Source organism: Macrobrachium nipponense, chromosome 15 (assembly GCF_015104395.2).
Source record: "Macrobrachium nipponense isolate FS-2020 chromosome 15, ASM1510439v2, whole genome shotgun sequence".
In the NCBI taxonomy this organism is placed as follows: Eukaryota; Metazoa; Arthropoda; class Malacostraca; order Decapoda; family Palaemonidae; genus Macrobrachium; species Macrobrachium nipponense.
The window spans coordinates 18,446,876-18,473,088 of record NC_087208.1 but is presented as its reverse complement, the minus strand read 5'-3'; the positions used below and the strand labels follow the sequence as shown (position 1 = coordinate 18,473,088).

General features: G+C 34.0%; 1 protein-coding gene across 2 annotated transcripts in view; it reads left to right on the top strand.

The window, feature by feature from the left end:
• The first annotated feature begins 2,204 nt into the window (after positions 1-2,204).
• Positions 2,205-26,213, top strand: part of LOC135227011 (glutamate receptor ionotropic, delta-2-like) — a 66,823-nt gene continuing 42,814 nt past the window's right edge. For both annotated transcript variants that reach the window (XM_064266772.1, XM_064266775.1), the window contains exons 1-7: positions 2,205-2,307; positions 14,228-14,284; positions 17,637-17,757; positions 18,407-18,513; positions 21,723-21,904; positions 24,079-24,183; positions 24,616-24,692. In XM_064266772.1, coding sequence (XP_064122842.1) covers positions 14,245-14,284; positions 17,637-17,757; positions 18,407-18,513; positions 21,723-21,904; positions 24,079-24,183; positions 24,616-24,692 — 632 coding nt within the window. In that variant the 5' untranslated portion in view covers positions 2,205-2,307; positions 14,228-14,244. The remainder of the gene's footprint in view (positions 2,308-14,227; positions 14,285-17,636; positions 17,758-18,406; positions 18,514-21,722; positions 21,905-24,078; positions 24,184-24,615; positions 24,693-26,213) is intronic.

Here is a 26,213-nt window from a genome sequence, read left to right as displayed (position 1 = left end):
TAATTACAAATTCCTCTCCGCATAAGTCAGAGATTGTGACTATAATCCTCGACAAGAAGCCAGGAATTATATCACGGTGAATGATTTCATAACATTGGTCGTTTTAATATCAACAATTCCTCGTCTTAGAAAAAATGTTTAATATTCATTTAAATTTCACGTATCTAATCTAAGGTTATGTGAATTCAGAGTCTATTTATCATCTCAACATCTTTAATTAAACAACTTAAAACATTATGACCTAATGACTGACTTAAAAAAAAAGTTTCTTCAGCAGCAATGTATTCTGGAGTTCATTTAATATTGGGTGTAGCTACTTGTATTAATTGTTGCTTCCATTGCCCTTTACTATGTTTCTCGAAGTGGCATTTTATCTTTATTGTTCAGAACTGCTTTCCATCTTGCGGAATCTTGTCCCGCAATTTAAGGGGTGATTGCTTGCTGAAGCCACAAGAAGTACACATCGTAACATAAGTAAAGATATTCAGCTTATAGCTGAAAGGATTTGCTTTGAATTCCCTACGTGATGCTTTTCAATTGATCCCTAATCACCGCATGGTCATGTAATGTAGGTTTCATTTTTCTTCTAAAGAAAATTTTTTAGCCGAAACAGTATTCCCTGATTCCATATTTAACTTGTGCAGTTATAATGTATGATCTGATATCGCAAGTTTTCTTTTTTCCTTTCATTAACAAAAGCATATGGGAAACAGCAAAAGAAAAGCATCGCATTCTTTGTAACAACCCCAACAACAGTTACAGATAGGAAGTCTTTTGTGTGTGTGTGCGCGCGTAAATGAAATATTGTCAGTATGAATGCCTGAAAATTTTGTGTTGATCCAATATAAAGAAAGATGCATGCTAGCTTTTGTTTCGTATATAACACAGAATGATCAGAATGTACTGATAAAGTCACTAGAAAATGCAATTCTTTCATTTCACTCAAGTGCTTTAATAAATATATTTCAAGACTATACTGATTTACGCTTATAATAAAGGCAATCCACCCGGAGTACACAAATACCCCGAATTTGGCCCTTTGTAACTCTGGAAATATTCAACCGACCGGGATGAAACTCTGGCCCTAGAGGTTTCCCACTTAAGTTTCTACTCGTGCCAAATTTCACCGAAATCCGTTCAACCGATCTGGAGATCCAGATATCGAATTTTGGCGTTCAGGTGATGTGGCAGGGGATGGGTGGCTGGGTGTTTGGGTGAGGGACCTAACATATATGAAGCAATAACGGTATAAGATACAGTCGTGATGCTTAGTTTCTCTGGAAACTCGTATTCTGGTGAGGTGCCTTTAGGGGTTTGTTTTTTGAAATAATAAAATTCTAAAGTTACAACATGACATTCAAATTAGCCACCAAAATTCAAATCTCCTGATGCTCAGGTGCTACGGACTGCTTACAACGTTAGAAGAGACGCCGTTTTCTTCATGGGTGTAAACAGCAAGTGGTGTTATGAGAGGCTGGCTAACTCGTCAATTTTCTTAATTATAGATTATCACACACGTTGAATTTATCCACGCGGTTTTGGTATTCGCGATCGTTGACCTACTTTAAATAAAGAGCATCAATAGTTAGAACGTTTTCAACACACACACAACACACACACACACACACACACACACACACACACACACACACACATATATATATATATATATATATATATATATATATATATATATATATATATATATATACATATATAGTATATTGTATGATTATGCAGCAAACGAAGTGAGCTGACCATAGTCACGATGAAGACACATGGGTCAAAGAAAACTTTATCTAAATCCTAAATTACTTGTTTACCTTTGGATTTATGCTTTGAACGTAAGAAACGGACAATTGAATTGAGTATATATAACACTCAATCCCGTAAATAATGAAGAACATATATAAAAAATTAAACTTAGTGTTTACCGGCCTTTTCAATATTTAAGATTCGTTGCTAAACTAAAAATTATGTCAACGTTCGTCCGTTATCTCACGTAACAATTATATTTATTTATTTATTTTTTATCTAGATGAGAATGCAATGTCTCTCATTTTTCCATTACTATGTTTCCAGTGAATGCAATATTTTGGAAATCTAATGTAATTAACAAGCCCCATTTCTTAACCATTTTTTTTTTTCTTCATCAGCGAAAGTCATTTACTCCTGAGCTGATGTCATGAATGATCATCAAATGACATCAATCTTGTGAGGGTTGCAGTAACGAGCGGATTCAGGTCTGACAGCGCATGCTCTTTTGGACAAGTGTCAAGTTATCTTCTTCATTAACGTGAACCAAAGGTTTGTTCAGTTAAGTTTTAAGGCTAATTTAATATATTTCTCGAAAAGTGTTACCGGCAGTTTTCTTTTTCTGTTTAAGCCATGAACTTACTGCATATTGGCGTGAAATAACCGTCTTCTTGGATCGGCGTAACTGATCGGGTTAGTGTTCTCAAGTTGAGTTATCGAGTACTACCACTTGCATCTGTTATGATTGGTGTTTTTACATCTGTCTCATATGTTCTAATTGGTGTTCTTACATCTGTCTCATCAGTTTTAATTAGTGTTTTTACATCTGTCTATCAATAAAAATTTTACGTTCCTTATTGTGGCTGTTGGTAAGTGTACGTAATGCGTTTTTATTGTAGACACCCCGTTATTAGGCCTATCGCAAGGCTACGACAGGTCTCACTGCTTAGAAAGTTGATTTCTTCCATCTTTCGATCTTGAAAGCATAGAACGAAGTTTATTTTCTCAATTCCACTTCGATCTGAGGTTATCTATCTCTGATATTGTGGTATTGTGTTCAATTCCCTTCTTTCTTTTCCATATAGGTCTATAACCCTAAGGTTTAAGTAAATGCTTCGTAGTACTATCAGGGTTCTATATATAGCTCGGTAATCTTAGGCCTATTTGCGTCTAGTATGAGTTTGTTTTTTTTCGAATGATCTTTTTTTGCTACCCTTATATGGTTAATGATGCCTTTATAGTGCATGACTCGATCAAGTATTCAAGCACAAATAATAGTTACGCACCAGTGGTGGAGATCGGGGGCCAGGGGGCGGTGTTGGGCAATCCAAAATTGCTAAGGGCCCCATAAAGGCTTAGGCCGGCCCTAGCCAATTTAACGATAAAACATTTGGTCAAGGTAAAGAGGGAGTTCCCGATGCCAAGAAAAAACACGATGACGTGTGTAATGTATGTGGTATGTAGCTGCATGCATGGAGGGAGACTCAAATCAGGCGTCCATCTTTCAAGATTTATTCTACTCTTCTGGCTTACAAACATACACATGGTACACAGTAGATAATTACAAAAGTATTGTTTCGTAATAACAGGAACAGTAACATTGCAATACATCACAACGTGTACTAAGCCTAAAATGCACCCTTGCGAAATGTCAAATCTGGTTTACTCTTTTCATATTTTCTTGTAGCCTACAGTTAAAATTTGGCCATCCATATATTTCGATCAAAGAATGCAGATGATGACCCTAGAGGAGGAGGGTATCACGTACCAGAACAGTAGCTAACATTACCGTAAATGGTAATAATTTCTGCCTGCCATTCACACTAAAAGCTGCTTCTCCTTCTCTCTCTCTCTCTCTCTCTCTCTCTCTCTCTCTCTCTCTCTATGCTCTCGCTCTCTCTCTCTCTCTCTCTCTCTCGTCTCTCTCATCTCTCTCTCTCTCTCTCTCTCTCTCTCTCACACACACACACACACACACACACATATACTACAACACTGACGATATTTTTTTAATAAGTTTTTTTTCCCACACTTCTACTGTATATGGTGGCTTCCCTTCATTATTGTTAAATTGCCAGATTAGACAAGTATTATTACATTGTAATATTTTTCTTCTTGTTCAGTGAATATGTATTGATCATAGAGCTTTTACATTTACATTATGTATGAAAAGGGAGAAGCCCCTCCCACGACTCGGAAATGAGAACTGATCGAAAACCAGAACCCCCACAGGCATCATAGTATTAAACTAGACCTATAAAAAAGTGTGCTAATATATGTCCGAACATATAGAGATATTTGATAATCAGGTGAGCTAACCTGTTCCACCTAAATCGGATGGCGACTAGACCTAGGCTAGCCCAATGGAAACCCACTGTAAGTAGGCTTGTAATATAATCGATATTTCGTATTTGCCAAACAAGTCACCAATCTTAACGATTGGTGACTTGTTTGGCAAATTATAACCCCTATTCCTGTTACCACTCTCTTTCTATGCTGAATGAGAAAAAGACTCATATTTCTCATATCTCTTATTTCTCATATTTCGCTTTCATCATAATTCATCAGGTTGCGGATACAAAGGAATGGGTAGGGTGTAGGGATTTACCCCTACCCATTTCTTTGTATCCCCTGACCTTCATATCTGGGTAATCCTACAGTTTAGGTCCAAATGTATTGCATTACGTAAAGTCAAGATAGCACGCAGATTTATCAAATAATTATTGAATCGTCGAAAGGAATGAAAATATGAGCAGATTATCTGCTTACAGATGCAATGATTAAAAAAGTAAATAAATAAAAGGGGAGGGGAGTGTGATAAAGGGGAACGTAGATAAACAAAAACGTCTCAGGGGATACGCGGACTCATAAAATTTTGAGAAAATTGCAAATCTCTGCTTCTGTAACCATACAAACTGCTCATTTTTTTTCACATGTATCTAAAAGTGACTGCTGGAGAGAGGAAGATCCCGTGCCAAGCTCGTTCCTTGTTCGCGCTCAACTAAGAAACAGTTGCGGGAACACGACACTATTTGCGTGAGATGCAGAGCGTTATCTCCCCCCCCCCCCCCCCCCCCCCCATCTCTCTCTTTTTTTGATCTACAATCTCTGTGTCTGTAAGCAGATAAACTGCTCATTTACAGCAGACATATTTCTGTTTGCAGTTCTGTCAAAAGAAGAAATTAAGAATAGGAAAGAAAACTTAAACAGAGGTAAAAGGGAGCAGCGAATTTGGACTCCTAAACTGTATGATTATCTACTAAATTTGTCTCTTGGGGCTAAGCTTCACTATCCCTTTTGAGAGGTCGTAACTTGTTTTACAAGTGATACTGATTTAAGCATATTATAATAAAGTAATGTAAGTAAGCCATGTATTCTTGTAAAATATAATTAAATTTCTTTTTAAGGTTAGAGATGTCATATAGAAGTATAGATATAAAGGTTACCCCTAAAAATAATCAAGATCCCACATTTTCTAAGATGTGTTTATCCTTCTTTTAAAGAAAACGTACAAACTGAACAGTAGTTAAAGAAAAAGTGCAAGTTCTACAATTTGTCGTTTAATACCGAACAGCCGGATGAAACGGCCTTGATAGGGTCTTGAATATTTCTCAAAACTCTATAGATATTTGTTTAGTCATCAAACTGCCAAAAGATATTGGTAACTTAAACCTTTCCCAGAATGTCATGTTCTGACATAACTAGACCTTACCTTCCTAATCTCACTTAGGACGCAGTGCCCCAGCTGACCTTGCCAGGATGAGTTTCGCTACTGCTAGATTCCGCCTCCCCACCCCACTCAATAAAGTAATACTAAAAATCGAAAGACCGTTCTACAAACTACCCAAAATTCTCTGTTTTTCCAAAGATGCTGACGAAGAATTCTACCAACTCGTTCAGGGTTGGATATCCCATAAGAATATAACTGACAATTGTTCATTTATATGTATGTTATATTTGAGACTACTTTACTGGGGATGAATAACTCATTAGCTAGACTACGGCAGAGTTTTTCTTCAGTTCACACACACACTATCTGCATGCATATATATATATATATATATATATATATATATATATATATATATATATATATATATGTGTGTGTGTGTGTGTGTGTGTGTGTGTGTGTGTGTGTGTGCGTGCGTCGTGCTGCGTGCGTGTGTGTATAATGCGCAAAATGTATGCAAGCACGCTCTGAAATTATTACAAAAGTTACAGCTTTAGTTTAAAGTAAGCAATACCACAAACAAACACAGTTCAGTAAAAAGACCTTTCAAGTTTATTCACGTATTATCGAGGTCCAAATGAGATACAATTTAGAAACACGGTAAAAAAAAAAAAAAAAAAAAAAAAACTAAAGTTGGAATTCGGGACAGGGATATTCCTGGATAATCCGGTCACAAGCTGAAACAGCCTATTTAAACCAGTAACAACGGAACAGGTAACCAGGATTATTCGGTGTTATCTCTTGACCACATACAGTCTTGGAGTAACATCGTTCATTCGACTCTATCATAAATGTATATTACGTCATTCTGAACTAAATTTCTCTCTGTCGTAAAATCTCTGTAGCATAATTGGTAGTACTTTGTTACATCTGTTGGAAACGTATTCCGTGTCAGCAAGATAAAATAGCTAACAAGAATGTTGAGACAAGAGAACGTGTTATCATGTTAATGATTAGATGAGAGATAAATTCGACAAAAATCTAAAGAAATCGGTACTACCTATTCGAATATAAAACATTTTCATAGTTTTCGCTTATAGCCCACCTGTAATCACATTTATATTAAAAGTTGTGAACTATCAAGGTTTGTAAATCAGGGTCGATTTCGAGGGTGAAGCGGTTTCGAAGTCACTCCAGACAATGAGCCCATCACTATTATTATAATCGTAGGAAGGGGTCGATATTTATAATATAATCACTCATTCTAAAACGATGGTGGTTGTTTTAATATAATAACAATACCAGGCCCTTTGTTAGTCTATTTCCTCGATATTTTTGAATAAAGCGAAAGGGTCGAGAACCATTGATCCACACCATAGAATCATTACAAATTCTTTCCCAGTGGGTCAGGAACTGTGATTATACTTTTTGACAGGAAGCCCAGAATGAGATTGCCTTCAAATATTTCAAAACAATTCTGGTCATTCAGTAGTTCCTCGTCTTGATCTAAAACCGTACCTATTTTCAAATGAATATTTGAGGCTGTCAAATGTTTTGTCTCCCAAACAAATAACGTTAAACATAGCACTGCTAATATTACGTGATCTGAATGCTTTTTTTTTTTCTATTTCATAATATCTTTAAATAACTTAGGACGTCACAACTAATTGATTTTTTTTATCTCAACTGAGGTGCATTCTGAAATACATTCAAAATGTGTGTATTTGTATTTATTTGGCAGTTTTATTACATTTTACTATATTTCCCTCTATGGTATTGAATGTATTTTTTACAGATAAGCTTCTTATCCCATTGGATCTTGCGTAGTAAGATAAATTGGGGGCGAGTGCTTGTTGACTCTTCAAGTACACTTCGTAAGATATTTATTCTGCTGACAGTTGAAACGACTTTTTTCAAATTTCTCACGTGGTGATTTTTAACGAAATTCTTATTGAACTCTTGTTGGAAAATTTTTTTACCTCTAAATTCAAATAACGTATCATTTTTTTTCATAAAAATTGTTTCCTTCCGGGAAAATTTTCTCTGACACCATATGTAATTATTTTTTTATTTCAAAGGAAAGTTTTAGGTAGTTTGCAGAACAACTGGACTGCCTCCAAACGGAAGCTAAATTCATTGTTTCCGATGATTATTGTTACTTAAGGGGTCCATGGAGGCGAACCCCCCAGGCAAGGTCAGGGCACGACGCCCAAAGTTAGGTTAGGAAGGTTAGGTCAGGACATGGCGTTCAAAGGAAAGGTTAGGTTTGTTTACGTCTGGGGAACCTGTTCCCGTCGCTCTACATTCGCCCTCAGTTTTATTGAATGTCAATCCATCATTTCGTATATTTTACTTTTTTTTTTTTTTACTTTATTTAAATAATTTACCCTTGGGGATTCATAAAAGAAATATACGTATACGTATATGTTTGCTCTTTTGGCAAATTACACAGAATGTAATGAAAAAGTCGCAATTCCTGTATTTCAGTTATGTAACTTTATAAATATTTTAAAACTTTTTTATACTTTTTATCACTACATTGCGTAATCAAGCCGCATATTCCTGCAAAATATTCGTAAATTTGTGACTATGATCAGCACCAGTCAATATCAGTATAAATGTATGAGTTATTCCTAAACACAATCAAGATTCTTCATTTTTTAAGATGCGTTTAAGACTGTAGTAAAGAAAACTAAAAAGTTTTAATAGTAACTATATAAAAAGTGACTACTTGGTTTCATGTTCATACAAAGTTTACAGCAAATTGTCGCACAATGGCAAACTTTGACAGGACTATGACAGGTGCATAGATATTATCTGCAGCTGTCAAAAATTTTTGAAAGCAAAATAAATGTTTATTTCATCACTAAAATGTCGAAAATGTTGACTACATCGTAATTTGTTTTAGATAATATGAGGCCGTCACTTATAATCTTCGGTATACACCACCATTTTGGCTTGCTCTGATTAATAATAATAATAATAATAATAATAATAATAATAATAATAATAATAATAATAATAATAATAATAATAATAATATTTTGTTAAAGAGGATGGCAGCATCAGTGAAATTGATTTTATATATGGCCTTTTCAATTCTTATTATTCTCTTCTCATCAGGGCTGATATTCGCTAACAGCTGGCCGATATTCATACTCTGGTTAAGGAAATGTCTTATAAAAATACTAATGTATTGATAAGATGACTAAAAGTGGCGTGTTGTCGCCGTAGAGTTTACAGCTCTAAGCCTGGACGTTGTCTAAGTGCGTAACGGAATTCCAACGTTACGCCCTTAGACAACGTCCGGACTAAGATTTGTAAAGTCTACGGTGACCATACGCCATTTTTTTGTTATCTTATCAATAAATTAGTATTTTTTATAAGACATTTCCATAACCAGAGTATGAACATCGGCCAACTATTAGCGAAAATCAGCCCTGATGAGAAGAGAATAATAAGAATTGAAGAGACCATATATAAAATCAATTCTACTGATGCTGCCATCCTCTTTAACAAAACATGTTTGAGAGAGGGTCTCCTACCTTCAAATAATTAATAATAATAATAATAATAATAATAATAATAATAATAATAATAATAATAATAATAATAATAATAATAATAATTACTCCATAAGATTGTTGATGACAATATCATGTTGTTGGATCTTTTACCAACAAATAGAAATTATACAGAGTGTGCCGCTTATTTCGTACACAGAGTAAAACTAAGAGTGATTCTGATTTACTTACAAACCACATCATTCCTTTGACTAGATGCGTAGAATGAGTGTAGTATTTCCTTATGTAGAGCTCAATCTCTGACTGACCCTGCTAGTATGAATGGATTCTATACGATATTTAATTTTCATCGAACATCGGTCTTCCCAATGAAGTCAACTATAAATCCTTCCACCTCGGAGTTGGGCATACTGCCAAAAATTGTTCGTTCATTTACTTGTTTACTATTATTTTTGTAAGATATAATTCTCTAACTTATGTTCACGTTAACATTAGCTTGACAGCGTCTTCTGTATGATAACATGAAACTATTTCTCTTATGAAATATTATTCTCCTGGTAATGAATTCCCTGTTAGACTATGGAGGAGTTGGCGCTAGAGGGGAAAGTCTAATGTTCAGAGATGAAGTTGATATCCCGTACCACACTATTTATACAAACAAATATACTAAGTGCGTATTGATTTCTGTAAAATAGATCAGGTATATATATATATATATATATATATATATATATATATATATATATATATATATATATACATACATACATAGATATATATATATATATATATATATATATATATATATATATATATATACATACATACATAGATATATATATATGTGTGTGTGTGTGTGTGTGTGTGTGTGTGTGTTTGTTTGGGAGGGGTATGTATGTGTGTTTCTGTCTGTTTCTGTGTCCATGCGTACGTGCGTGCGCGTGTGCGCCCTAAAATGTTCACAGAAGCCAAGTGCTGAATTTAAAGTGAGAAGTACCGCAAGAAAATAGCAGTTCAGTAACAATATCTTTCCCGTTTATTCAAGTATTATCAAAAGGAATTAATGACAGATATAATTCGGGAACAATCCGGTCAGAAACCGAAACAATCTGCCTAACCTAGTAACATAGGAACAGGCAACCATTATAATGGCGAGTGATCTCTTATTAACTTTCACTAAACAAAATACAATCTTAGAGTAACAGCGGACACTAGATTATATCACAAATTTATTATTTTACCTACGTCAATCTGAGCATAAAATTCCCATCTTTGTCATAAAGTCTCTTCAGGAGCAGTGAAGTTTTGTAACTCCTCCTGGAAACATGTATTAAATGTCAGCAAGTTATAGAAAACAAGAATTGCTTATTCCCTAAACTCCATCTAAACAAGGGATTCTGTAGCCTACCTGGCAAAGAGGTTCCCTTCGTTTGCAAAAGCACCAGGAATCAAAATAAATTTATTAAAGTCTAAAAAAGAAAACATATTATTGTGAAATATTATGATTATATTTTTCTTTAGTTTATAAACCATGTATAATCACAGTCAGATGAATGGTTGTACAATATTAAGGTATGTAAATCAGGGCTATTTTGGGGGGAGGGAACGCTTTATGGTTATTGCAGGTAATGAGGCCATCACTTCTATTACAATCCTCTGCAGGGGGTCGAGATTTACAATGCAATCACTCATTTCAAAACCATTGTGGTCTCTTGAGCTACAATGATACCTCGCCTCTTGATAGTTTATTTCCAGTTATATTTGTAGGAAGCCAAAGGACCGAGAGCCAGTAACTTAAGTTCCTTTCGAAATGTGGCAGTAATTGCGAGTATAATCCTCGACAAGACGTCCAGAATGATATTGCCGTCAAATATTTAAACTATATTGTAGTCATTCCTGTTACATAATACCTTCCTTTATTTTTTGATATTTCAACTTTGTAAATAAACACTTTAAGGATGTTAATATCATTATTGAAAGTTGCAGGGCTGAGATTTCATGATGTAAATTCTTACGAATAGAATCTTAATACCTATAGTAAGCTTTAAACATCATAACCCGATGACCGAATTTTTCGTCATAATTTCTTAGCTGCAGTGTATTTTGGAATGCATATAATTCGGTTATACTTGTGTTCACCGTTTACTTTCATTACCTTTCGCCATAATTCTTCCTGTGGCATTGTAGGCTACTTTTTTTCACAACTGAGCCTCCTATCCTTTGAAATCTTACTTAGCATGTTACGTTGTAGGACGTGTTTGTTGAAGCTACAAGTTTATATCATAATATAACTCAGAATATTCAAACTATAGTTGAATGGATTACTCCATATTCTATACATGATGATTTCCAATTAATTCTGAATAAATACATGTCAGAAAAAAATGTTCATGAACGTATATTTATACAGAGAAAGATATTCAGTCAGACAGTTATCCTTTACTCCCTATTCAACTTCAGTTGTTATCCATAATCTGGAAGTTTCACCTGTTACTGCTTCATCATTGTTTAAGTTTCCCTTTTTTCATCTCACTGAAATATAAGTTTTGGGAAAACAGCAGAGAAAAACATTGCATTCTTTGTAAACAATACTGTTATAGGCTGGAGGTTTGTGTTTGTTTGTGTATTTGAAATTATTCATTTTAGTATGTTAATGTTCATTAATTAAGTAATAATATATGTGCTTACTCTTGATAAAGAAAAATAATAGCAGTAGCTACGCACTGATAAAAGTGCTAAAAGTCCCAGTTTATTCATTCTTTCATTAATTCAAAGTTATAGGGTAAAAAACCGCATGGTACAGGGGTGGACCATGTACGATCAATGTGTACAACCCCATGAAAAGTACATTATAACGCGTCCTGACACCGGGGTAGAGGTCTTTAGCTCCGTTTCTCACCAACAACAAGTCGCGTCTGATGCCCATCTCCGATGTCAGGACGCATTATAATGTACTTTTTTTGGGGTTGTACACATTGATCGTACATTGTCCACCCCTGTACCATGCGGTTTTTTACCCTAGTTAAATGTATTTTTAAGATATTTAATATTTCTATGGTAATTTATGCATATTTTACTACCAATTAGTTTATTCAATCCGCACGTTCCTGTTAGATTTATGTAAATTTCCTGTAGTGGCAAGTACTCAGTTGTGTAAGCAAAAATATTTAAGTTAAAGCAAGAATATATAAGTTAGCCCTAAAGAGATCAAGAAACTGCATTTTCTAACATATCACTATCTGTCTTTCAAAGAAAACTTATAATTTTGATGATTACCTTTTCCAATAGTCATTATGATATCAACGATGGTCTTAAGTCACTGATTAACTTATCTGAAAAGTACAAAATTTTCCCTAATGCGTTCCTTTTTTCAAAAAAAGATGACAAGGACATAAAACTCAAATTCAGGTAAGAACCAAATCACTCTCCAAACGAAGGATACAGAACAGATGATTTATTTGCCCATATGGGGGATGTTTTGGTTTATGATTGGGAAGTTAATTTGAAATTTCTATCCCATTTTAACATCATTAGAACTTTTGGTGACAAATTATTATGCATGTCTTTATTTTTTAGATATTTTAATTCAGAAGTGTCTTTTTAATATGTTGTTTTTCTTTTGTATGAATACCTACTATATTCCACTATTTGACACAATTAATTATGATTAGTCAGTGATTATCAGAACCTGGGATAATTTATAAACACCACTATCATTTGAACAATTTTAAACAATATTGGGTAGAATCATTTCTGTCTGGATTATGAACCAAATCAAATAACTTTATTATTTTTTTTCTATCACTCATCCAATTCGACTGGGTGGTTTTATGTGAAGTTCTGGGTTGCGTCTGGCTCCGTAGGAGTCTATCACTTTTCTCACTGTGTGCGCTGTTTCTAGTAGCACACTCTTCTGCATGAGTCCTAGAGCTACTTCGGTATCTAGTTTTTCCAGATTCGTTTTCAGGGATCTTGGGATCATGCTTAATGTTCCTATGATTATGGGTATAACTTCCACTAGTGTGTCCCATATCCTTATTTCTATCTTCATATCCATCTTTTATCATTCTCTCTCATCCAGTATCCTATGAAGTCCATGGATACTGGCTTAAAACCTTCAAGGTCCTACACCCACAAATAGCAGAATAACTCCAGCATTGTATCACAAACCACCTTGTGCCCAAATGGATGACCACAGGATGAATATCCTTAGTACAGAAAGCCAAGAACAAGGGAAATATAACAAATAATTAAGGCCTATCACCTGCCCACCAGTAATGTGGAAGTTACTATAGTAGATTTGCATCAACCGTGCATTTGATGTCTAAGCCAGTCCCTTACGACACTCCTGATTGGCTTTTGATAAGCCAATCACAGGGCTGGAAACTCTCAGTCTCTCTCGAAAGTTCACATAGGCAGGACGTATGTTCCACCTCTCCTGAGGGATATTTTTGAAAGACGTATCCCTCAGGAGAAGTGGAATATAGATCGTACCCATGTGAACTCTCCCGAGAGACAGTTTCCAGCCCTGTGATTGGCTTATCAACAGCCAATCAGGAGCGTCGTAAGGGACTGGCCTAGACATCAAATGCACGGTTGATGCGAATCTACTATAGTAGGTATCATCATTGAAAGGCTATAAAACTATCTAGAGGATACAAACACCAACCCCCAACAACAGAAAGGATGCAGAATGAAGTGTAGGGGCACAAAAGACCAGCTCTTGATAGACAAAACGGTAATTAAGAATATTAAGAGAAGGAAAACCAACCTAAGCATGGCATGGATTGACTACAAGAAAGCCTTCCACATGATATTCCATGCGTGTCTAATAGAATGCCTGAAAATATATGGGGGAGAGGATCTTCGCCTTTTCTGTATCTGGCTTTATCCATGGTCTGATCTTTTCCACCCATTTCGACTTCTATGTTACATCTTCGGAGTCTGTTCGTGTGCGGTTGTTTGGTAACTCATCATTCCTGTCGTCTTCTGTGGTTACGTCGTCTCTTTGTTCATCTTCTTGTCCTTCGTTTCTGGGTGTTATTTCTCGTTCTAGTTCCTCTATCTCTGTTTGGGGAGCTAGTTCTTTTTCTTTTCGTATTATTATTATTATTATTATTATTATTATTATTATTATTATTATTATTATTATTATTATTATTATTATTATTATTATTATTATTATAGTAGTGGAAATTAGCTTCCTTAACGTATATTTTAACAAGTTAGTTATTTAAAGTGTACAACCCTGATTCATCAGCTACATTTACCTTTTCAGGTTTGTGAATTTTCTCAATGGCAAGCAGATTTTCCATCATATATACTACGACTCTGGGTAGGTTCTTTTTTTTATTTCCTCGTTTCAGTAGTAAAGGGTGCTTTTAGGCTTTAGTCAAACACCCATTTGAATTATTCATTTCTTAATTTTTTGAAATACCTGTTAGTTCTGTGCAATAAATATACTCGGGTCATCTTTAGATGCTATATCTGGCTGACTTAATGTAGGGATGTCTGCATAGCCATTTTTCTTTCCATACTAATAAATTAAATAGTAAATATAAATGTAATATATAAATGTAATTATATATATTATATGTATATAGTATATTTATACATATATATAGGGTGCTTCAGCATTCAATTATAAAAAGTCCAGAAGGAGTCCATGATACTATATTTAAAAGGCCAAGTTTATTTCATATGAGACGTTTCGCACAACTGTGTGCATCATCAGTCTGTGAATAAAATACAAAGACATATTAAAATCATATAAAGTTAAAAGGAATTCACAATTTTAAAAAATAAAGTCTAAAAAAGATTAAAAAGAGCAGTAAATAAAAAGAGAGACTACTAAAAACACCAACCGTCCATGATCAGAGGTGAAGATGGAATGAGTTACAGTTGGCAGAGAGAAGCGACGACAACTATGCCAGGTACAGAGGTGACGAGGACAAATTACCGTTTAATGAGGGCACCAGTCTTTTAATATATAACGACTCAAGCGTTGTTAGTTGGTCAGGATGTTTTACATTATCAATTATTGTAAAATGTTCTTTTTTAATTTCAGTCTTGCATATTATTGAGTGGTTTCTGATATTGGAAAATTCTGGTTGTTTTATCCTTTGACCTGTACGGAAGCTAAAGCCCAAATGGCTACAATATCTGACCCTCAGCAACCTCCGAGTCGATCCAACGTAAGAGCCCGGACATCCAGGGCATGTGAATTTATAAATAACGTTGGATCTCATGAAGGGCTGAAGGCGATCTTTAAAGTTAAAAAACGATCGAATAGTGCAAGGATTACTCGACACAAGCCTGACTTTAAGACACGGAATTTCCTGTTCAATTATACGAGTGAGGTTTAAGATAAATTTTGAATCTGAAAAATACGGAACAGTAGCATAAAATATTTTCTTCGGTACATCAAAAGTAGTTGTTGATGGATGCATATATATATATATATATATATATATATATATATATATATATATATATATATATATACATTACATACATACATACATACATACATATATATATATATATATATATATATATATATATATATATATAATACATATACATATAACTTTCCATTGTCTTGGATATTTTTTAGTTTCTTCGATTGGAAGTTTATTCGAACAAAAGTTCCTTTCACTCTTAATTAACTGTTAAATAATTATTGGCTGTTATTTATCATAATATTATCGTATCGTCTTTCCTTATTGTTTTCACAGTTATAATCAGCACCTCAATGCAGTACACGAGAATATTTCATGCAACAAATAAAAAAGTCTTGTCTTCCCACCTTTAAGAAATCCATTTCCCAATGACATCTCGATTGTGTATCTATTTAGACTTACCGTCGTCCAGCCTCTTGCATCACTAGATCCTATAAAAGTAGGCAGAATAAAGGTACCTTGGCCCCAGATCTAAAACTGTACGTAACGAGCCTCCGTACGTTAGGGAGTTACCGTACCGACCTTCTATAGTGCCGTCATTTCCCATGATGTGAATGGATGAATAGGTGGGATGCGATTGTAAAACTTTTTGAAATATGTTGGCGAATATTTTAACTCCGCTAGTGTTGTCGGAGGATATCAAATTAAATTTATTGCTCAATCTGTAAACCTGAATAGTAAATACTGGCTTTTCTTTCTTATTTATCTTTTTATTTATTTATTTTTTTAATGCATCAGGCCTGACACTTTGAAATCTAACTAAATCATTGCTTCATATTTTTACTAGGCACTTCCCTTCCTCTCTCAAGAACATTCATACGCACTGTAATGGCTGCTGTGCAGTTTATATTTTAATTGTCATGCTTCTCTCTCTCTCTCTCTCTCTCTCTCTCTCTCTCTCTCTCTCTCTCTCTCTCTCTCTCTCTCTCTCTCTCTCTCTCTCTCTGAATTAAAATATTTTCGTCTGCATTCAAAACCGCCTGCCGGGTCATAGGCTAGAGACTGTATTTTTGTTTACTATGAGTATGCAGATTCAGTTTCCAAGTGACGTTTATAGCGTGAATAAAGTCATTATAGACAACCATTATTGTTCAAAAACAATACTTCGTAGAAAAAGAATGTAAGTTCTAAGAATATGAAATATCACTCAGAAATCTTAGACATTTAATTTTAAAAAAGTTTCTTTTCTTTCTTTTTTTTTGTGTGTGTGTGTTTTTTTTTTTTTTGCCTTAAGAAAATGGAATATGAAAAAATGCTGGTCTAAGTATCAAGTGGTGTGTTTAGTAATGCTGTTCTCATCAAGATCTTGGGAAATGAAGGATGTCACAATAGGAAATAAGTAGCTATTAGAGACTAAGTAAACCTTTTATAAAACTTAGAAAATAAGCCGTCCTTGTAAACTTCATATGAATTCTTGAACTTGTTTGTGTGTGTAACTTTTTTTGTGCTGTTTGCAAATGTAGAAACATAAATCACAAAGCGTTTATGCAGCAGCATTCATTGTTGGGTAAATAAGTATTTTGATCTTCAATGTAGATTTTTATACATGTTACATTACATTAAATAAATTCAAAACGTGGGCCTTTTAATATTTTTGGCGAATAAATGACAAAACTTTAAATTGTGGCCAGATGAAGAAATATAAACATTCATCACGTTGACACCTATGTAAAGTTTGGTGAATATATAACAAAATCTAAAATGAACGCACCTATGTTCGGTTATCGAATACTAACAGAATGTGGAATATGGTCATCTGTGAGTGACAGGAATACTAAATCACAAACTGAATAATGCAGCACCTTTGCACGTTTGGTTGAATAAGATACGGAATTCGAAATCTAGGTAGTAATGCATGATCGTGTTGATGATCAATGTATGGTTAGGTAAACATATTTTGACATTTTATGGCTATGTTATGTTTGGGCACATGTATTTCGAAATCTCGGTACCTTTTAGTCTTGGGTACCTATTTCTGGTTGGCCACGTTTATTTAGAGTTTGAAATGTGGCTACTTAGGCATGACTACAAAACACCGTCACTTTCATGTTTTCTACCACCAGAAAGTATCACTACTTAGAAGTTTGAAAATGTCCAACTTACAGGTAGGATGAATGAAATAAAGTTATTTTCAAATGACACTGAAAGTTCTTCGAAGTTAGTTTATAATACGCATTTCTTCTTATATTGTCCATGACCTCCTGAAGACTTTCCTTCTGTCCAAAGGCTGCCTTCTTCTCATAACAAACTGCGATCCAGAACGTCTCCCGCTCCCAGCGAACGCAGAAGACGGCCTCGCAGACAACAAAGTAACCGCCCTGATTTCAGCGAGTAAAAAACAAGAGATGTAAGACCTCTTCCTTCTTTTAAACTGCTTGTTCGAGTAGTCCTATAGGATCTATGTTCAGCCAACATTACATAGACCTATACATTTATCATCCATGATACGATATATATATTTATATATATATATATATATATATATACATATATATATATATATATATATATATATATATATATATATATATATATATATTTATATATATATATATATATATATATATATATATATATATATCTATGTATTTTAAATATATATAGTGTGTGTATACTTATATTTGCACTATATTATATATATATATATATATATATATATATATATATATATATATATAATCATATATATATATATATATATATATATATATATATATAGATATATATATGTATGTGTGTGTGTGTGTGTGTGTACGTGTGCGTGTGTGTGATTAGTAGGATCACTTAGTCGATACAAAAAATTATTGACTAGTTTTTGTGAGTATAGCGTAACCTTTACTTTCATGAATGACTAAGAATGTCATCATCACAAACCAGTAATTTTAGTAAAAGGATGACATGTAAGTAGGTCTAGGAGGAATAGGTGAGAGGCACGATATTACCCTTAGAGATCAGTCTTATCTCGTCAGTAATTACCATTCTGTTTTATTCTACAGCCAGATGCAATTTCTGAGCGCAAAGGCTTCAGAGGAATTATTCGCTTTCATCTTCTCAGTTTCTCCGCCTCATATCTTTTACTTTCTCTACGACGAGACTTATAAAGGTGAGTTGATCACAGTGAGAAAAAATCATATGGAGCAAGGATAATCTGTGGAGAGAAAACAATTGAGATAAGAAAATAAAAGCAATAGATTAGTTAACATACGTAAATATTATAGTACAGGAGCAAAGATAATGGTTCTTGGTAATTTTCAGTAGTGTTTCCGCTTTTTTTTTAATTTTGACGCTTGACATCTATTATTACTTTTATTGTCATGGACAAAAAGATTCTCAGTAAGATTAATTTTGTTTTGTTTAGTAGAGTCCTCTGAGACTATGTGATAACGTAATTACTTTCAAAATATAAACGACGATTAAGGAAAGATAATTCTGAATTGTTTGAGAGTTTACAGACTGGAGCATACTAACTTGAATATGGTTCTTGACCCTCAGTAATGAGAAGAGATGTACCTATATGTAAACTCAAGTTAGGTCAGAATGTATTAGTCAGATATTTTATTAGTTATACTGGGTTTATGCGTGGCTTCCTTTAAAAAAACTACTGGTAGTTTATTCATACACATGGGTCGATCTCAAGAGAGTAAGCCAAAAGCTCAATGCTTGTCACGTGCACATTTGATATCCGTCCTAAAGCTAAAAATTTCTTGTTTTTTTATCGTGGCTCAATCAATAAAGTCCTTTGGAATGTACGGTTCTGACCCAGTGAGCGTTGATCTAATACAGCTGTTTCGCAGACAACTCGAAGATTTGGGATCAAACATATCGCCCCCCCTCCACCCCCTCTTCTCTGGACAGGAGAAAAAACTTCAGGAGGGGACAAAAAAGAATAGCACTGATGACAATTGATTGATGCGAGTCACAACAATCCTATATCGAGGAGCCTTCTTTGCATCGTTCTAAATTGATTGGCACATTTAAACTCGCCAACACATAAGTACTTTACTGGTTTATAACTCACTACCTTGATTTACGTACTTCCTTGGAACACCCACCCAGACATTTAATTTTCATTAATACTGCCGAAATCCCTGTGTAACCAGCGCAGGGCTATTCGTTTGTATTACTCTGAAGAATGTTAAAGGTCTAAGTTTCATGAAGATGATCTTGGGAGAAGGTGATTTCCCTGGAGTCACAGATTCCTAAACCAACAGCTGTCTCTGTCTGGTAGTCTGACGAAGTGGAAAACTTAAAGTTGGTTAAAAGTTTTTGGTCTGAGAAAGTTGCGGGGTTGAATGTGCATAAGACTTTGTAGTCTGAGAAGGTTGGAAATGAACAAGTAGATATGAAAAGTAAAAGTCAAATAATGTGTTAGTGGATATGGAGAGTCGAAATGATTTACAGTTTAATGGTTTTAGAAATAGGAGGTGGTGAAAGTATTTCTAAGGCCTCTGTACGAGAAAGCGGATTTGAATAAGTTGAAACAACAGAAATATTTCAAATTCTTTAGTCTGAGAAACTGGAAGCACTGATAATATTTAGATGTGGATTTACGAACATAAATGGACTAAAAATGATCAAAATTTGTGGGGTCAATGAAATTTTTAAAGTCGTGAGTTTGAGAAAGCGAAAGCTTTTAGAACTGGCGCCTTTAAGAAATTGGACAGGCTGAATATATTTGGAAGTTGTATGTTTGAAACAATGAAAAGGATACTAAGTATTTAGAACTGGAGTGTTTGACAGAGTGAAGGGGCTGGAAGATTTTAGAATTTCTTTGTTTGAGAAAGTAGAATAGCTAATCTTTGGAAGTTGTGTTTGAGAAGGTAAAATCATCGAAACAGTTAGAATTGCAGCGTTTGAGAAAGCATAGAAATTGAAAATATTTGGAAGTCTATGTACATGTCAGAATTAGTGATTGATGAAAGTGGAATGGCTGAATATATTTGGAAGTCATATTTTTGAGAAATTAGAAGGTTTGGATATTTTTAGAATTGGTGTGTTTGCGTTATGTCTTTGAGAAAATGAAACGGATGAACGCTTTTAGAATTGGTGTGTTTAGGAAAGTGAAAGAACTGAATATATCTGGTAGTCATGTGTCTGAGAAAGTGAACTGGATGAATACAGTTGGAACTGGTATGTTTTAGAATGTTGAATAGCTGTAACTCGTGTTTTTGAGAAAATGAAACTAAAACTTGTCTCGTAGATTAAGGAAATTTTGTTTCTTATGTCTTAAATTATTGACACATTTTGGGTTGAAGACATAACACCATCGGACATTTTATTGAATATATATATATATATATATATATATATATATATATATATATATATATATATATATATATATAATATATATATATATATATATTATTTTCTTTCGCAGACCTATAATTTCATGACGAATATGAGACTAGTACATGACAATGACAATACCTAAGTGAAATGCGCTTCAAGAGTGATGTTCTATATTTAAAAGAATAATTTAGGTTTACCTTTACACTTATCATGGCAACTAACTCAGATACCAGTAACAACAGCTGTGATATCCGTCGCTGAGTTATATTCCACTATCTTAATCTTCAGCCGCCTACCGACCACACAAACAATACAGACAACAGTAGCTACCACCTTCCAGAACTTGTAATATGAACATGTAGTAGTACCACTGACTGCCACCGCTACCGCCACCACCGCCAGTGATAACAAGTCACATTATTATTCTCTCAAATCTCGGCTCGCATTCATTGTCAGTGAAATTCGCTGCTGGAAGGTAGACGCAATCGACCCTAACATATACTTCCCCATTTTTGAATCCTATGAATTACAATCTCGTTCCGGTTCAGCTATATTTGATTATGGGGCTGATTTAGGTGTTGAGCCTTTTGAGGACGACGGCAACGACACAAAGACTGTGAATCTTTGTCTAACTACTCAGGTATTGTTATCACAAGTCTGTATTCAAGTTAGACCAATGTTCTCCTCATTCTACTGTGGGGAACATTCAAAGGGATGTCTTTGTTTCCCATCTCAGAAATCCTCTTCCTGAGTTTGATATCTCAACAGTAGCTACCCAGGAACTCACTGATTCATTATTCTTGTAGTAGATTTGATCAATCTGAATTCATTTCTATATCCACGTAAGGTTTTTATTATTAAGTTCCTGGTCTTGGTTCGATTTATGGGTTGTGATATGATACAAGATGCCACAGCGAGTCCAGTATAACAACTTACGAAGAGTATCAAGGGATTGTCCTTTTAAATCAGCAGTTATCTATTTATTTGTTTTACTGCAATCATCACCTTCTCCCTATACAGACATGAGCAGCGTTCTCACGACGCCCTCAAACAACTGGATCAGCTATGCAGTGACTCAGTTCTCTCAGGATTTCACACCTCTCCTCGGCGCTTTGTCCTCCTCCCTGGTCGCTGCTTCCTCCTCCAGGCGTCATGTCCTGGTCGCTTGCAATGAGGAGAATACCCTTGCATTGTTTCGACTGGTTAGCCAAGCTGTTCTTTTAAATTATATCATTCATTATTCATAAACCCGTACATCTAAGGATTGTCCTTCTCCCTGTGTCGTTAGTGCTTTAAATTGCCTTTTCTTTTTCTTAGATAAAAACTATTTTTTTAAGTTAATCTTTATAAAGTGCTTTAAATTGCCTCTAAATTGCCCATTTTTCAAAGTGTATCTTTATAACTGAATTGCTTGTGACAGGAGCATTTTTCTGTAATGGGAAGATAACTTTTATGCATAACAAAAGTAGGTTGGTTATTTAATCTTGAATTGCGTATTCCTTGTCATTGATTAGAAAGAATTTTTCTCCATATATTTTAATTCGATTCATAATTTCTCGTGGTTATCGGTAGAAATATGGGCCAGGAACTATCAAATTCATTCCAAAAGTAATTGCTTATGGACTTTTAACAGACTTGATATAAGTAGCTAACTTCACAACACCAATGGTTAACGTCTCTGAAACAAACTTAAGTAAGAATAAGTTGTAATTTATTCATAAATCATAATATATATACACACATATATAAATATATAAGTATATGTATAAATATATATAGTGAATATATGATTATGTATTTATGTATATCACGTGCATAAGTGATTATAATCATACACACACACACACACACGCACACACACACACACATATATATATATATATATATATATATATATATATATATATATATATATATAGTATATATATATATACATATATATATATATATATATATATATAATATATATATATATATATATATATATATACATATATTAACTTTATCACTAACACAATTGTTCAGTGCATTACTACCATTACTAAGAAGACCAACTGAAACTGGATGGTATCTAATGAAGAAATTTGTAATGAGAAGTTACAATCTATCCTGGACTAACAGTCTTCATTGTCAAGTATCCGTGGATACCTGACAATGAGGACTGTTAGTCCAGGATAGCTTGAAAAATTTTTTTTTTTAATTTCTGCACTAGATACCATCCAGTTTTAGTGAGGTCCTGTTAATTTATATATATATATATATATATATATAATATGTATATATATATATATATATATATAATATATATATATATATATATATTTGTATGTTATATGTATATATGTATATACACATACATACATACATGCATGTATTATATATATAATATTATATATATATATATATATATATATATATATATATATATATATATATATATATATATATATATATATATATATATATATATATATATATATTTATATATGTTTCAAAAGTCACTCACGGTTATGCATCGTTTACTGAAAATTTAATAGAAGCACAAAGTGGATGAAATTCCCATGGTAAAATCTACCGTAACTGAGAATATCTGTGGTACCATCTTTGAGTTTCACAGAATGTCCCTCTCGATCACTGAAGAGTGGCCAATGATCGGGAGGGAACATTCTGTGAAAGTCAACGGCGATAATTACCTCCTTAAGCCTCAGGAATTCTGTGTCCCCGAACTATCAGCTGTAACTAACATAAAGAAGGTTATTTCCCAACAAGATGGTGCCTCAGTGCATTATTCGCGTGAAGTTCGTGCGTTCCTGGATGAGCAGTTACCGGATTCGATGAACTGGTCATTGAGGCCCTATGGAATGCGCTGCCCGTTCACCTGATCTCGCACCATGTGAATTTTTCTTGTGGGGTGACATCAAGTCGAAGTCTATGGAACAAGGCTCGGGGTCTTCCGACGGTTGAAGAACGCATCAGAAACGCATCAGCGCATCAGGGACTCCTGAAATGTTGTCAGGTGTTGTTGGTCAGGCAAGCATGAAACGGAGTCTTAATTGCTACGAAACAGGTGGTGCACACGTCGAGGCGTACCACGGACTGATTAATGACCATTCCAAATCAAAGATGGTACCACAGATATTCTCAGTTAATGTAAATTTTACCATGTGAATTTCACCCACTTCATGCTTCATTAAATTTTCAGTAAACAATACATAACCATGAGTAACTTTTGAAACACCCGGTATAAATTCACTAATATCAAGCAAAAAAATATGGATTATTATCCTTCAGTATACCAAATTATTTCTTAACTCGAAGCTCGGCGAAACCAAAAGTTACCTCTTGAAGTATATTTATATTCATATTTATTTTGCAGATATCTCGAAGAAATCTAGAAAGTCCCTCCATCTGGTGGATTGTTATGGTTACGTCTGAAAATACAATGCAACTTCTGCAGTTGGCGTTAAGAGAAGGTTCACAGGCAAGTCTCCTTCAAAATAGGGATATATTCCTGCAGCAACCTTACAGAATCAAATAAATTATTATTATTATTGCGGTTATAGTCCTTCACAATGTTTAATCTCAACGGTTGCAGTCATAGTATCTAAAATTTTTAACTGCTGCTCATCGCATGCCATTTTATCTTACAGTAAGAACGATAGTCTTCAAAGTAAGGGAATTCTAAGACTCCATTTCTCTCGCATGTGACACCTTCAACTCAAAATTTGGCGACTTTCACACTCCGGTGTTAAAGATTTGGGTCTTGTTTCTCTGAGACCTTCCCGTCTATTAATCGAAGCCTTTTATAAACCTTTTTGCGGTGAAGAACTGTTTGACGTATTCAGAATCAATTTATCATTTTTGCTGAACAATATCCAATCGTTTCTTGAAAAGCAAACTTTCCTGCTCTTAGGTTATTGCTATTCAGATCACTGGAATGGACTCCGTCAAGCTTCACGCTTCCAGAATGGATAGCGCCGGTTTGGTGAGGTAAGATGAATTCCTTTGAAAAATATCCATCTATATATCTATATCTATATCTATATCTATATATATTATATATATATATATATATATATATAGTTATTATATATATGCTTAAAAAATCACATTAGATGCACGTGACTTCATTAAATAAGCGAATACCACAGGAAAATGAAAGTCAGAAATCCAAGCGCTATCGTCTTTACTAAGACATTGTCAAGGAGCTAATGAAATACAATTGGAGAGAAAGGTCTCAGGTACATAACAAGATCAAGAATACCGGATGGTTAATTGTCAAAAGGGTAAAAATTAAAAGAGATAATCCAGGATTATCGGATATCACACGGTCACAAACCTAAACAGATTTGAAATTACAAAGTATCTACAGTCCAAAACATAAAAAAACTGAATATATTAATTTTGTTGCTTATATTTATCTACAATTTTTTTCATTATGAAAGCATCAAGTTTTAACTGTGTCATTACATGGGATTAAGGCTCTTACTTGACTCCAGTTGATAGAATTATCTAAATCTCTCATATGTACGAATAATGCATTCGATATTTCCCCAGTTCTCACAGAATATTGATGCTGTTGGAGACGTTGTGAAAGAGATTTACCGGTCTGTCTGTAATAGACTTTATCACACTTTTTGCAAGGAATTTCATATATTCAGCCTGGAAGATCTTTAGGAGAATTTTTTATTACTAAATTCTTGACATTAATATTACTGAAAACAACATTTATGTTAAAAAGCTTTAAAATTCTAGGAATATCTAAAAACCTTTCATCATAGGGTAATTTTAGAATGTTATGCTTACTAAATTCAAGTTTGTCATTAGTTGAATAAAATGTTTTTCTAGCTCTTCTCCATGCCACATCTACAAAAGTCCTTGGGTATTTAAGTTTTAAGTTTCAATGCAATATTATAGTTTTAATTTCAGCGTCAATAAACTGCGGGCTGCAGACACGTAAAGCCCTTAGGAACATCCCAGAAAAAACAGAGAATTTAACATTTTGATGGTGATGGGAGTAGTAATGAACAAAAGAGGCAATGTTATTTGATTTTCGAAAGACTGAAAAGGTGAAATTTCTATCATTTCTATGGACAGTTACATCAAGAAAGTTCAAATTACAATTTCTTTCTTCCTCTACAGTAAATTTTATAGAAGGGAATAAATTATTGAGATTATTAAGGAATTCCTGGAGATTTTCGTGAACTGGCCAAATACAGAAAATATCATCCATATACCTAAACCATATAACTTTTTGGGGCAAAATTCTTGGTAAAAGTTTTGTCTCAAAAAATTCCATGTAAATATTGCTAAGGAAAGGAGATAAGTGATTACCCATATCCATGCCAAACTTTTGTACAAAAAATTCCCCATTAAAACAAAATTTACTATCTTTGATACATAACCTTATGAGACTAATGAGGTTTGTTACACTTAAGGGAATGTCATGACGTTCTAATTCATCCTCCAAATATTCAAGTTAGTCATCTACAGGCACTTTTGTAAATAAAG